This window comes from Pongo abelii, chromosome 3 (assembly GCF_028885655.2).
Source record: "Pongo abelii isolate AG06213 chromosome 3, NHGRI_mPonAbe1-v2.0_pri, whole genome shotgun sequence".
Taxonomy (NCBI): domain Eukaryota; kingdom Metazoa; phylum Chordata; class Mammalia; order Primates; family Hominidae; genus Pongo; species Pongo abelii.
The window spans coordinates 92065944-92081132 of record NC_071988.2 but is presented as its reverse complement, the minus strand read 5'-3'; the positions used below and the strand labels follow the sequence as shown (position 1 = coordinate 92081132).

Sequence of the window (15189 nt, the reverse complement as noted above, 5' to 3'; positions counted from 1 at the left end):
GGGTAAGGAACTCTTGGTATTACCCTCCCAAATAGTCATAATAATAGTCTCTAGTGCACTGTATTCTCTCAAAGGTTTTAAATGCTTGCATGCTGCCATCTCCAGAATGTCATACGGTCTCTTTTCAACTGAAATGACGAGTTGAAAGAAATGTGTGACCATGAGGACACTATAACCTATGAATGACGTGCTGAGACCAGAAACCCAAAATAATGGTAACTGAGAGTGATACCAAGGCCCTAAATTTTGGTCACACTCTCACCTAAGTGAGAACCTGACCAAAAAGGGGGAATTTTTTAAACAAAATTCTGGGAGGCCATTGTTTTGGACTAATCTCATGCACTAGGCCCCAACAGACCAAACCAAACTAAAATGGAGTCGTGCGTGCTAAGGCTTTAAGGAAACACATAGGTTCTAGAATAGACCAGGTTTTGTTTTATCTCCTGCAAACTCTGCAACAAACATTCCTGACAGCATAGGTACCCACCCTCTGAAGTCCCCATTAAATATTTTAATCAAATTCATTTCCTCTCACCTAGAGACCATCAAACTTAAGATGATCATGCAACAAAGGTTCCAGCCAGTTCCAGGTGAAGACACCACCCCTGGCCATCAAGGAGCTACCCTGCCTCCACTAGACAGAGCAGGGAGACACTTCCACGATCCCCAATAGGTAGGCACTATGCCTCAAGCCAGCATGAAACAAGCCACAGAAAAAAAAAAAAGACCAACGGTCCCTCCGCCTCCCATAAAGATTTCTCGGGATCACATCTCTCGGGGGCAGATGAGGTAGGAAAATAGGGTCTGAAGGCAGGGAACATAAGGCCGATTCACACTTCAGCTATGACAGGAAATATCCTCTCCATGGGGCATAGGCCAAGTAAATGACTGTAACTTTACTTCGTTCTCTCCATTTACATAGGGCGTACCTGAAGTAACTAATGGAATCCTCTAGAAAGTATTTAACCTCCCTTACATAAGGCATACTCGAAGTAACTAATGGAATCCTCTAGAAGGTATTTAAACTCCTCAAAATTCTGTAACGGGGCTCTTGAGCCCCTATGCTCCAGCCTGCTCCCACACTGTGAAGTGTACTTTCATTTTCAATAAATCCCATCATTCCTTCCTTGTTTTGTCTGTGCGTTTTGTCCAATTATTTGTTCAAGATGTCAAGAACCTGGACACCCTCCACCGGTGACACTATTACCCAAATAATGCTTGTTTACCTTCAAACTCCTGCTTTTAAGTTCTAACCACAGAATATCAAAATAGCACTAACACATACCATAACAAACCGATAGAAATTGGCTACAATTTAAATAATCATAAGTGGTTTATAAAAAATAACAGCTGCTAGTAATCATCATTAAGATAATAACCTAAGTATCACTGTTGCACATAAGTCCAATTGATTGAGCTAAGTCTTCTACATTCAGTATCGCTAATCCTCCCAACATTTCTGAAGTATTGATCCTAAACATAGGATTCATAGGAAAAAAATACATTACTGTCACACATGTACCACACACAACTGAATCTCAGACTGCTTTCATCCTTTATATGCTACAGGAGGGGCCCACACAGCCCCAAGGAGAGGAGGTGGGGCAATAACGGCGACTGTACAACAGCTTGGGCCCAGGCCAGAAAGGGTGGCCAGACAGGGTCAAGAGAACAGCTGTAGTACAGGGACAGAGCAAACAACTACCTGAGAACGCCAAAAGTCAGGTTTCTTACTGACAACAAAGAAAAACAGAGGAAAGGAGAAGGCTAGAATGAACCCTGTGCCACTGACTTGCAACTGAAGGTAGTGATGTGAACTCATTTAATATACACAGATAGATATAGCTAAAAATATATGGATATAAATGAATGTATTTTTTAGTACTGTCCAATGAGAGTGCCTGGGAGCAGCAACACATCTGTAATCAGCATACCTACACCTAGATTTTGGTTTCTAAATACTGTTCTCCACTGAGCAGAACCAACATCCTCAGATAAATGTCTATTTCCTGGACTGGGGCAGAAAAAGTGTAAGATAAAAAAATATTTTGTTGTGCCAGGAAGTAAGGAAGTGCTCAAATGAGGATGGGAACAAGTCAGAGACACAGAAGCCAACTCACTAAAGAACATGGGAATCCTTATATCCACACTGCCTTAGTCACTTTAGGCTGTTATAACAAAGTACCTCAGACTGCATAATTTATAAACAACAGAAATTTATTGCTCACAGTTAAAGAGGCTGTGTAGTTCAAGATCAAGTCACCAGCAGATTTGATGTCTGGTGAAGCCCTCATAAATGGCGCCTCCTATGTGTCCTCACATGGTAGAAGGGCAAAGAGGCTAACATGTTCCCTCAGGTGTCTTTATCAGGGCACTAATACCATTATTGAGGGCTCTACCCTCAAGATCTCACCACCACCCAAAGGCTCTATCTTCTAATACCATCACCTTGGTGATCACTTTCAACATATGAATTTTACAGGGATACAAACATGCAGATCACAGCACACATTGGTATTAAAAAAAAAAAAAAGAGTAAATTCCTCCTTACAGTAAAATTGCCAACTAATAAATTTAGAAGCAATGACAGAATTAGCACTCTGGCAATCATCATAGTAACAATTTAGACAAGAAATATCAATGAACAGTAAAACTAGTGGGTGAAAACAGAATGAGGAATGGGAGAGCTACATACTACCAAAATATCTCCCCATAAAATACTAATAACAAAAAATAATAATAACCTTACAGTGGAGAATCCTGGCAAACACATTAATCAAAGGATCAAAGTTAACACCACCAATAATGGACAAATAGACACTATATGCATCTGATAAGATGCAGTAAGAAAAATGCACATCACCTGGGCACAGTGATCCCAGCACTTTGGGAGGCCAAGGCAGGAAGATTGCTTGAGCCCAGGATTTTGAGACCAGCCCTGGCAACATGGGCTGTCTCTACTAAAAATTTAAAAATTAGCAGGGTGTGGCGACACACGCCTGTGGTCCCTGCTACTTGGGAGGCTGAGGTTGGAGGACTGCTTGAGCCTGGGAGGTAGAGGCTACAGTGAGCCACGGTCACACCACAGCATTCCAGCCTGGGCAACAGAGTGAGACTATCCCAAAAAATACGTAGATACATACATACATATATACATACATACATATATACACATACAAACGTACATAAGAAAACAAAAACATACATGGCTTCTGTGATATTCCTGCCTCAAATGCGTAACTCAAATGCACAAGGAAACATCAGAGAAACCCAAAGCGAGGAATGTTCTACAAAATGGCCTGTAATCCTCAAAAATGTAAAGGTCATAAAAGTCAAGGAAAGACTGACAAACTATTTCAGTTTGAAAAACACAGGCTGGGCCCAGTGCCTCACACCTGTAATCCCAGCACTTTGGGAGGCCAAGGCCGGGCAAATTGCTCGAGCCCAGAAGTTCAAGACCTGCCTGGGCAATACGGTGAAACCCTATCTCCACAAAAAAATGATTAGCTGGGTGTGGTAGAACATGCTTGTAGTTCCAGCTGCTCAGGAGGCTGAGATGGGAAGATCCCTCAAGCCCAGGAAGTCGAGGCTGCAGTGAGTCGAGATTGGGCCACTGCACTCCAGCCTCAGCAACAGAGCAAGACTCTGTGAGAAGAAAAGAAAAAAGAAAAATACTACAGACATATAAGTGGATGCGATATATGACTCGTGACTGGATCCTTTTGCCGAAGATGACATTGTTAAAGCAACAGATGAAACTCAATGGGGTTTCTGGATAAGACATACATGGAAGTTCTTTGCACTGTTCTTTGCAACTTTCCTGGAAGTTGAAAAATGTTTCAAAATTAAATTTAAGGCCGGGCGTGGTGGCTCACACCTGTAATCCCAGCACTTTAGGAGGCTGAAGCCGGTGGATCACCTAAAGACAAAGTTGAGACCAGCCTGGTCAACATGGTGAAACCCCATCTCTACTAAGAATACAAAAATTAGCCAGGTGTGGTGGCGGGCACCTGTAAACCCAGCTACTTGGGAGGTTGAAGCAGGTGAATTACTTGAACCCAGGAGGTAGAGAATGCAGTGAACCGAGATCGCACCACTGCACTCCAGCCTGGGAGACAGAGTGAGACTCCATCTCAAAAAAAAAAAAAAAAAAATTAAATTTAAAAATCACTTCTGTAAATGAATGTATTTCACAGCTACACTTATACTTAATTAAATGTGTTGTAAAAGATGGACCTAAGGCTGGGCACAGTGGCTCACGCCTGTAATCCCAGCACTTTGGGAGGCTAAGGTAGGTAGATCACTTGAGGCCAGGAGTTCAAGACCAGCCTGGCCTACATGGTGAAACCCTGTCTCTACTAAAAATACAAAAATTAGCTCAGCATGGTGGTAGGCGCCTGTAGTCCCAGCTACTCGGGAGGTTGAGGCTGGAGAATCACTTGAACCCAGGAGGCGGAGGTTGCAGTGAGTCAAGACAGTGCCTTTGCACTCCAGCCTGGGAGACAGAATGAGACCCTGTCTCAAATAAAAAAAAAAAAAAAAAGGTGGCCTTAAGTTGGTTAATATAAAACAAAAATGGAAACGTAGGAAGAAAAGGAGAGTTAAAGTTTTCTACAGGACTCAGTTTGACATTCCTAACAGGTAGAACTGTTTCATATTTTTCAAGTAACATGTAACTATTTTGCCTCAATATCTCCTAATCAAATACACAGTTTAAGGAAGTGCTACATGTATTAGACATGTACTTTCATATATCAGAAACTCCGAAAGTACAAAAACTGCAACTACACTTAGAGAAAGAAATCAATAATGGTAAAAGTAACCAAATGGCAATTACTTTGCACTCTAGTATATGAAGGAAAAAAAAGCTATCTCCAAACAGATGATAAAAGTAAACTAAAGCCAGTCAGTACTGCAACTCCCAAAACTACAGTTCTTTCTGAAAAGACGACCATATTTACTTCCACTCCCCACATTCCCTCAAAAATACAACATATTAAAAAGGATAACATATATTATATATAAGGATATAATATATGACATATATGTAAGATGTTATCCTTTTTAATATTAAATTCTATATATTTAATAACAGAAAAAAATAAAATAACCTTACAGTGGAGAATATATTATAAGGATATAATATCTGATATCCTTTTTTGTAGTCAGATAAAAAACTGTAAGATAATACTTGGTCATCAGCCATTCAAAATGATGTTGCAGAAATCTATTCTCTGGCAAAAAAAAAATTTACAAGTAAATAACCTGGTCTATGCACAGTGGAAATCCATTTGTATATTTTTAAATACATACAAAAATGCAATAAAAAAGATTCAGAAGTTAGCAGGGCGCGGTGGCTCATGCCTGTAATCCCAGCACTTTGGGAGGCCAAGGCGGGCGGATCACATTCGAGACCAGCCTGGCCAATATGGTGAAACCCCATCCATACTGAAAGTACAAAATTAGCCGGGAGTGGTGGCGGGCGCCTATAGTCTCAGCTATTCTGGAGGCTGAGGCAGGATAATCGCTGAACCCAGGAGGCGGAGGTTGCAGTGAGCTGAGATCACGCCACTGCACTCCAACCTGGGTGACAGAGCGAGGCACTGTCTCAACTGTCTCAAAAAAAAAAAAAACAAAAGATTCAGAACTTTATCCCTAAATACAAACAACAGTTGTCTCTGAAGGTGTGATTATGAGTTATTTTTATTTTCTTCCTTTTCCTAACATTATTTTGTGACTTCTCCAACATGTATATTATTTTTACACTAAAGATAAAGGTTAAAAATATTTAAATATTACATGAATTTAAAAGTTACTATTTTATCTTCTACTAGTGTATTCTCGGTGAATCTTAGAAAAGAGTCCCAGCAGCATGAGACAATAGCACCTGGTAACATACGACTTCCCTTAATAACAAGGCCCACTTGAATAGCACCTTTAAGAAAAAAAAATAGAGATATACACACATATATACATATATGTATGTGTGTATATATGTATATACATCCGTGTGTGTGTGTGTATATATATCTATATATATAGATATAATTTTGTTAATTATAGATGATAGTATAAGGCAGGATCAGCTGGGCGCAATGGCTAGCACCTATAATCCCAGCCCTTTGGGAGGCCAAGGCAGGCAGATTGCTTGAGGCCAGCAGTTCAAGACCAGCCTGGCCAACATGGCAAAACCCAATTTCTACTAAACATACAAAAATTAGCTGGGCGTGGTGGTACACGCCTGTAGTCCCAGCTACTCAGCAGGCTGAGGCAGGAGAGTCACTTGAACCTGGGAGGCAGAGTTTGCAGTGAGCCGAGATAGCGCCGCTACACTGCAGTCTGGGTGACAGAGTGAGACTTTGTCTCCAAAAAAAAAAAAAGGCCGGGTGTGGTGGCTCATATACCTGTAATCCCAGCACTTTGGGAGGCCAAGGTGGGCGGAACACCTGAGGTCAGGCGTTTGAGACCAGCCTGGCCAACATGGTGAAAATCCCGTCTCTACTAAATATATAAACATTAGCCAGGCATGGTGAAGGGCACCTGTAATGGTGAAGGGCGCCTGTAATCCCAGCTACTCAGGAGGCCGAGGCAGGGAGAATTGCTTGAACCCACGAGGTGGAGGTTGCAGTGAGCCAAGATTGAGCCACTGCACTCCAGCCTGGGTGACAGAGCAAGACTCCGTCTCAAAAAAAAAAAAAAGAAGTATAAGACAGGATCTCTGGACCTAGACTTCCAGGACTCAAATTCCAGCTACACTATTTACTGGCTACATGATTTTGATAAAATTATGTAACCTCTCTGTGCTAGTTTCCTTATGTGTAAAACAGGACTCCTGCTAATTACTGAACTATTTAAAACACTTTGTCCCTGGCACATAGTAGACACTCGTTGAACTATTATTGTTATTTTTTTTTATGTTTTCTTTTTAGAGGCAGGGTCTTGCTCAGTTGCCCAGGCTAGAGTGTATTGGCGCAAGCATAGCTCACTGTAATTCAAATTGGCTCAAGCCATCCTTCTGCCTCAGCCTCCCAACGTGCTGGGATTACAGGCATGAGCTACCACGCCTGGCCTATTTGATTATTCTTTTAAATTATTAACTTTTTTTAAAGGTGAGGCTGCTGAAGCATTAAAATCAGTTAAATCATTTGCCTGAAAACAAGATGCTGGCTTTGGGGGTTTGGGGGGAAGTGAGGGACAGAGAGAGAGAGGGAGACAGAGATAGATACATATAAACATAGCACTATCATGAGTCTAGAGAGAAACAGAGATAGACACATATAAACATAGCACCATCATGAGTCTAGAGAGAAACAGAGACAGACACATAAAAACATAGCACTATCATGAGTCTCTTTTCCTAAATTGCTAATTTTTTTTTTTTTTTTTTTGAGATGGAGTCTCGTTCTGTCGCCCAGACTAGAATGCAATGGCACAATCTCGGTTCACTGCAACCTCCGCCTCCCAGGTTCAAACGATTCTCCTGCCTCAGCCTCCCAAGTAGCTGGGATTACAGGCGACCGCCACTACGCCCAGCTATTTTTCCTATTTTTAGTAGAGATGCGGTTTCACCACGTTGGCCAGGCTGGTCTTGAACTCCTGACCTCATGATCCACCCGCCTCAGCCTCCCAAAGTGCTGCTAAATTGCTAATCTTTTTTTTTTTTTAAGACGAAGTCTCACTGTGTTGCCCAAGCTGGAGTGCAGTGGCATGATCTCGGCTCACTGCAACGTCCACCTCACAGGTTCATGCAATTCCACTGCCTCAGCCTCCAGAGTAGCTGGGACTACAGTCACGCACCACCATGTGTGGCTAATTTTTTTGTATTTTTAGTAAAGACAGGGTTTCACCATGTTGGCCAGGCTGGTCTCAAACTCCTGACCTCGTGATCCACCCGCCTCAGCCTCCCAAACTGCTGCAATTACAGGCATGAGCCACCGTGCCCGGCCTAAATTGCTAATCTTAAGAATGACAAATGGAAGGTATGTAGCACAGTGCTCAGTAAGTATTTCCTTCCTTTCTTCCTTCCTTTCCCAATCCATCTGTTTCTTCCTGTACAGAAACAGACCTAGTTCAGCTTTCATTGTTGACATTAAAAAAAAAAAAAAAAAAAAAAAGAGGGCCGGGCGCGGTGGCTCATGCCTGTAATCCCAGCACTTTGGGAGGCCAAGGCGGGCGGATCACAAGGTCAGGAGATCGAAACCATCCTGGCTAACACAGTGAAACCCCGTCTCTACTAAAAATACAAAAAAAAAAAGTAGCCAGGCATGGTGGTGGGTGCCTGTAGTCTCAGCTACTCAGGAGGCTGAGGCAGGAGAATGGCGTGAACCCGGCAGGTGGAGGTTGCAGTGAGCCGAGATCGTGCCACCGGACTCCAGCCTGGACGAAAGAGCGAGACTCCCTCTCAAAAAAAAAAAAAAAGAAAGAACGAAGAAATAGACATGGTTTAGTCATTCATTCCCAAATCACCTTTCCTACAGACTTTCATTTATAAGTTAACTGTAGCCAGGCATGGTAGCATGCACCTATAATCCCAGCTACTCTGGAGGTTGAGGTGGGAGGACTGCTTGAGCCTAGGAGTTTGAGGCCAGCCGGGGCAACACAGTAACACCCAGTCTCTTTTTAAATTATTTTTTAAGACAGAGTCTCACTCTGTCACCCAGGCTGGAGTGCAGTGGTGCCATCTTGGCTCACTGCAATTTCTGCCTCCTGGGTTCAAGCAATCCACCCACTTCAGCCTCCTAAACAGCTGAGCGCCACCACACCTGGCTAATGTTTTTGGTAGAGATGGGGGTTCTGCCATGTTACCCAGGCTGTTCTCAAACTCCTGGGCTCAAGGTTCCACCCCGTCAGTCTCCACCGTCCTCGGTGACCCTGTCTCTTAACAAGAAAAAGTTAAATTAAATGTACTTGTTTTAACTCCGTTCCAAATAAGTAGCCTTACATTAGGAAATTACACTTTGGTCTTTTCCAAGTCAAATTTTTTTTTTTCAGAATTCCATTAGTCAAGAGAGACCCATAACTTAAAAATGCTAGAAACTTAGAGAACATGAAATATACTTTTTGAATGATTACTTAGAACTCACTTTTATCCTCAATTTCCCTGCCTTTTATATGCATAAAATGTCAGGAAAGAAAAACCCCTACATCAGGAGACCTGAGTTCCAATTGTCCCCAGGCCAATAATTAGGCCACCAACCTGCAGTGGGTGATTTTGCCTCTTTAGCAAAAAGAAGTAAGTAGGCCATGTTACTAATAGACCCCTGCTAGCTCCAAAATTCTATGGCCTCTTGCACAAATGTGGAAGTGAACAATTCACAGGTAATTTCTTGACTCAAATATGCTTCCTCTAACTGTAATCTCCCATTTCCCCTTGTCTTCTTAGAGAGCTCTTGTTCACCTTCCATTAATTATCATCCACTTCTTTCATGAAACTTTCCTAAAGCCTAAGTAGAACAAACTGCTACACATACTTTGGGCCCCTATGATTGTATTGCATCTATCATAGATGACGATATACCATCCACCATCTCTGGAATCTCTTATCTTCCTCTACGCCTGGCACACAGCAGGTGCTAAGGATGTGTTTAAAAGATTTGAGTCCACAATATTAAATGAGGTCCCTGTGAAGTTTCCGTATCTACCATGAGAGTTTAGCTTAATCTGAAGATACACAGAGGCCAACTTGTGGCACAACCAAAGCTCTGTCCCAGCCAAACCCACATATGCAGTGCAAATTTATCCTGAGCATTTATACAAAAGCTACACAAAGGTATCATTCCTGCAGATGATCTGGGAACCCACTCTGCGGATTATCCTCATCTGTCTCAACTCCCTATCCAAAAATCTCTATACCCTGCTCTCCTTTGTTCCATAGCACTTACAACCTTCTGCCATACTACATGATTTATTGATGTTCAGTATTTACGGACACTTACCAGAACATAAGCCCCACCAATGCAGGGATTTTTTTTCTCTTTTGTCACAAATGGTGCCCAACATCTACATCAGTGCCAGGCACAGTGATTTTTTTTCTTTTTTTGAGATGGTCTCACTCTGTCGTCCAGGCTGGAGTGCAGTGGCACAATCTTGGCCCACTGCAACCTCTGTCTCCCAGATTCAAGTGATTCTCCTACTCAGTCTCCCATGTAACTGGGATTATAGGCATCCGCCACCATGCCCAGCTAATTTTTTTATTTTTAGTAGACATGGGGTTTCATTTCTTGATCAGGCTGGTCTCAAACTCCTGACCTCAAGTGATCCACCCACCTCGGCCTCCCAAAGTGCTGGGATTACAGGCCTGAGACACCACGCCCCACGACCGGCCTTTTTTTTTTTAAGACAGAGTCTCACTCTCTATCAGCCAGGCTGGAGTGCAGTGGCGTGATTACGTCTCACTACAGCCTTGACGTCTTCAATTTCCTCAGGCTCAGATGACCCTTCCACCTCAGCCCCCAGAGCAGCTGGGACTACAGGCTCACACCACCACACTCGGCTAATTTTTGTATTTTGGGGGGTAGAAAGAGAGTTTCGCCATGTTGTCCAGGTTGGTGTGGAACTCTGAGCTCAAGTGATCCGCTCACCTCAGCCTCCCAAAGTGTTGGAATTACAAGCAGGAGCCACTGTGCCCGGCCCACAATGCATCTTTTAAAAATCAGTAGTAATTCTTTCCTTCTATCTTAGAGCCCTCAAGAGTCATGAGTCACCACCTTTGCAGCCCCATCTTGTATTGCCCTTATTTCCTCTGCTCCATCCACTGATCGTAGGGTTCCCAGTAAGCTTCCAAGAACGGGAGGAAAATATTTGTGTTTAACTCCTAAGCTGTAATGCTTTCCTTCTCTGCTCATCTGTTGGTACAGAAATAGTATTCAGATAGCCAGGTGCGATGGCTCACACCTGTAATCTCAGCATCTTGGAAGGCAAAGATGAGTGGATTCTTTGAGCCCAGGAGACCAGCCTGGGCAACATGGCAAAAGCCTGACTCTACCGGAAAAAAAAAAAAAAATTAGCTATGCATAGTGGAGCATACCTGTAGTACCAGCTACTTGTAACGGGGAGGAGGTTTGAGATGAAAGGATCACCTGAGCCTGGGAAGTCAAAGCTACAGTTAGCTGCTGTGGTCATGTCACTGCACTCCATCCTGGTCGACAGAGTGAGATCCTGTCTCCAAAAAAAAAAAAAAAAAAAGAAACAGTATTCAGACAGTTATACCAAATAACAAATGGATGAAATAACCAAAGCTTTGTTCTTTCACTTCCAATAATAATCATTTCCATGTGGTGTTCACTTTGGATTTTTAATTGATGGTAGACAAAGACCAAAATTGAAAATGTTGAATTAACTTTTCTGATTGTCAAGCACATGGGCTAAATATGTTGAGAATATATCAACTGCTAGATAGATATAACCTAACTGAAAAATTGTGCCCCAAATAGTGCAAATGCTCTAAAGTTCTATATACATTAGTTACAGCAAGATTTCTTTTGTAGTTACTAACCTTCAGAAGAAATGAACTAATCCACCACAATTCTGAATCTATTAACTACTGAGCCATGTAAAAATAGGACACTACTGTATTTGTATTCAAAAAATAGCATCAGCAACTTCTCCATCCCCTAGTTTCAGCCAAATATGGCTCTTCACTGCTTTAACCCTTTTTTTTTTTTTTTTTTGAGACAGAGTCTCACTCTGTCGCCCAGGCTGGAGTGCAGTGGTGTGATCTCGTCTCACTTCAATCTCTACCTCCCGGGTTCAAGTGATACTCCTGTCTCAGCCTCCCAAGTAGCTGGGACTACAGGTGCGTGCCACCTCGCCCAGCTAATTTTTGTATTTTTAGTAGAGACGGGGTTTCACCATATTGGCCAGGCTGATCTCGAACTCCTGACCTGGTGATCTGCCCGTCTTGGCCTCCCAAAGTGCTGGGATTACAGGCGTGAGCCACCGCGACCGGCCTTGCTTTAACCAATTTAGTTTACTAGACACAAGCCCATCAGCAGTAGTCATGGACATCATCTACAGTGCTATTTTGAATACAGCTTCTAAATTCCTGAAAAAAATCAAACATTAGCAATGTAAAATTAAGTTCAAGATGAGAAGCTTCAAGCTGAGATGCTTGAATATGGTGATTAGAACTAAACCAAGAAACTGCCCAGGCGCGGTGGCTCCCGTCTGTAATCCCAGCACTTTGGGAGATCAAGGCAGGCAGATCACTTGAAATCAGGAGTTTGAGACCAGCCTGGCCAACATGGTGAAACCCCCATCTCTATTAAAAATACAAAAATTAGCCAGGCGTGGTAGCGCGGGCCTGTAGTCCCAGCTACTCAGGAGGCTGAGGCAGAAGAATCGCTTGAACCTGGGAGGCAGAGGTTGCAGTGAGCCGAGATCACGCCACTACACACTCCAGCCTGGTGACAGAGCGGAGACTCCGTCTCAAAAAAGAAAAAGAAGAAGAACTAAAATAAGAAACAAGGACTTTCTTATAAAATCACCCAGTCCTGTTATCTAGCCCTAAGTCAATCTGACGAACTCAGAATCAACTTCTAGGAGGAGCCTAAGAAATCCCTTTCAGTTTAAAGGTTTCAGGCAAGTTGACACAAGCCAGGTCCCCTATGCATATTGGAAATAGCAAGTCTGCCCCTAGGTCAGCCTTGTTCAGTTTTGCTTAAACACCCTAAAAAAAAAAATTCTAGACGTGGGCATGTGAAAATAAGTGTGAATTAAATTCTCAGTATTCAGACGTCAATGACTAAAAATTATTAGGCAAGGAAAGAAGAGAAATCTTAAGAAAATAATCTTTAAATGCTAATTTCTCCACAACAGTAAAACAGTATATGGGTGAGTTTCAACCTCTAAGTTTTTTATTGGTTTTCTAAACACAGACTAAACATGGAATGAGTGCATCACAACGAAGCCTTCAAAGGAGTTATTCCTCAGGGTGTAACCCCTGTTTTCAGAGGACCTGAGGCTTATCTACTGCCTCCATATCCACATCTGGCCATCCCATCCTTCTGCCCTTCCCTCTCCACGTTGCCCCCACTCGTCTGCAACAAACGATAAGTAAGTGAAATAATGACCAGCACTAAACATGACGCCAAAGTTGGCATTTACAAATGACTTTCAAAACAACTCCCCAGTGGACCTAATCAACCTAGGCAGGGCACACTATCCAAAACCTATTTGCTGGTTGTCCAAAAAGATAAAACTCGTCTTCTTCAGGGAAGTACTCTGGAAGGAAGGGCGCCTCTAGGAAGCAAGGGGGCGGCTCCAGACCCCTTTCCCGGGGACCCCAGTCTGTGTCCAAGGGATCCCGACCCGCAAGTAGCCTTGTTTCAGCGTTACATCTACCGAACTTGTCATCCCAACTTCCCAGCCCTAAGACGAGAGAGGAAGTTAAAAGGGTCCTGGGATGACAGGGGAAAGTACGACAGTCTTATTTTCTGTGCTTGCGACCCAGAAAAGAGCAATGGGCAGCCGCGACGGAGCCATTCAACCGGGCACCGGTTGGATACGGGTTGTGCAGGAGAGTGGGAGATACCCACAAGAAGCGCGCAAACAAGCCCGGGAATGCGAGCGAAGGCAGAGACGGGGGTGATGAAGGAATCCAGGCGCTGGCCCCGGGGTGTGCCGGGGGGAAAGAACCTCCTCAGGGCTGGAGGAGCCCACGAGTACTCGAAGCCCTATGGGGAGGCGGCGGTTAGGTAGTCCGAGCGCTCCGCGCAGTCCCGGGGCCCCGCTTGGTGGTGACGCCGGGCCCCGGGAGCGCGGGGCCAGGAGGGTCGGGACGAGGGCGGGCGACGGGCGGCGGGCGGGGGCTCAGGTCCACCGAACAAAGCCGGCGTGTGCGGGGCCTGGCTACTCACAACAAGAAGCTCATGTTGGCCGCGGGGCAGGCTTCAGGCTCGGCGGTCGCGAGGCCTCGGAGCGGCGTGGGCCAGGAAAGAAGAAGAAAGGCGAATGGAACAGGAGACAGGGAGGCGGAGGAGGAGGTGCGAAGAGCCGGCTGCTCTGTGGCCGCAACTAGTTCGGCTCAGCTAGTTCCAATGGCAGGCGGAGGGGGCGGAAGTGGGTAGCGCTAGTCTTGAATCACTCCAGGAGAGGGGAAGGAAAGGGAGGCGGGGCAGGGCTGCAGGCTCTCCGCGAGCCCCTCCCCGGCTCCCCACCGCCCCCACCTCACGAGCTCTCGCGATAGCGGTGCAAGCCCACCCCGCCCCTCCGGCTGCGGCCTGGGGTCTCTCACCTTCTGGTCTTCTCCGCGCCGGGGACCACGCCCAGCGTGTGCGCCCGGGCTGCCCGGCCCCACTGTCCACCCGGTTAGGGGTCGTGGCAGAGCTTTCGGAGCCGCTCAGCTGGGCTCCGGAGGTCAGGGAGGAAGTGGGCTTCAGCTCGGGGATGTCAGGGTCCCGCAGTGAGGGATGGAATTACCACCGGAGTTAGGCCCACAGTGAGTGCCCGGCCAAGGGCGGTGAAAGGTGATGGCATCTTTCTCTGCTAGCGCTTAAAAACAGGAGGGAGTTTCATCAGGTTGGAATGGCTTGGAGGAAAAGGACCAAATGGGTTTTCAAGGTCTCTGTCATTTTATGGTAAAATTTTTAAAGCCTGAACTAGGGGAAGGTCAGGGTCCGTCACTACCTGAACAGGCAAGCTAGGCTGTCAGCAGCTGGGAAAAGTGAGTGAGCCGAGGAGGAGAGCTGAGCTCAGTTCACCACGGAACCCAGCATGATAGGGTAGTCATCGGTGTAACCACTTAGGGGGCCAAAGCTTGTAAGCATTCTAATGCACAGAACATCCTAGAAGCTAGAAGCTATTCAGACCCACTTACAAAGGGACTTTTATTCTCACAGGGTTATGGGGCCCAAGGCAAGCCTTTATATTCTGTTTAAGAATCTTTCACATACTTTGAATATGTCACCACAGCATTACCAATTTAGGAGAGAAATATGGGTACCGAAGAGATGTCCGTCTTCTTTACTCACAATACCCATCAAATCTACAAGTTTTCAAAGAGAATCTGAGCAAAACAAATCATGCGCAGGTATTAGCTCACCTTTGGCTTATCCCAAAGGGCAGAATACACTTTGAAGTAGGTACAGATATGAAATGTATTATACTGCATTTATGCACTATTATTTGGCACGTTGGTAAAGTGGTAAAAAAAAAAAAAAAAAAACTTTTTAGGCTGGGCGCAGTGGCTCA

The 15189-nt window shown here is 44.5% G+C and overlaps 1 protein-coding gene across 3 annotated transcripts in view; it reads right to left on the bottom strand.

Annotated features, from left to right (window-relative positions):
- Window positions 1–14209, bottom strand: part of MOB1B (MOB kinase activator 1B) — an 84025-nt gene extending 69816 nt beyond the window's left edge. Inside the window, exons 1-2 of one of the 3 annotated variants that reach the window (XM_054554035.1) lie at window positions 13857–14107; window positions 11027–11157 (exon numbers count right to left, since the gene is read on the bottom strand). In XM_054554035.1, the coding sequence (XP_054410010.1) occupies window positions 11027–11136 (110 nt within the window). In that variant the 5' untranslated portion in view covers window positions 11137–11157; window positions 13857–14107. Of the gene's footprint in view, window positions 1–11026; window positions 11158–13856 lie in introns of all 3 variants that reach the window. The other 2 variants (XM_009240058.4, XM_054554037.1) reach the window with 2 other exon arrangements.
- Window positions 14210–15189: the final 980 nt, after the last annotated feature.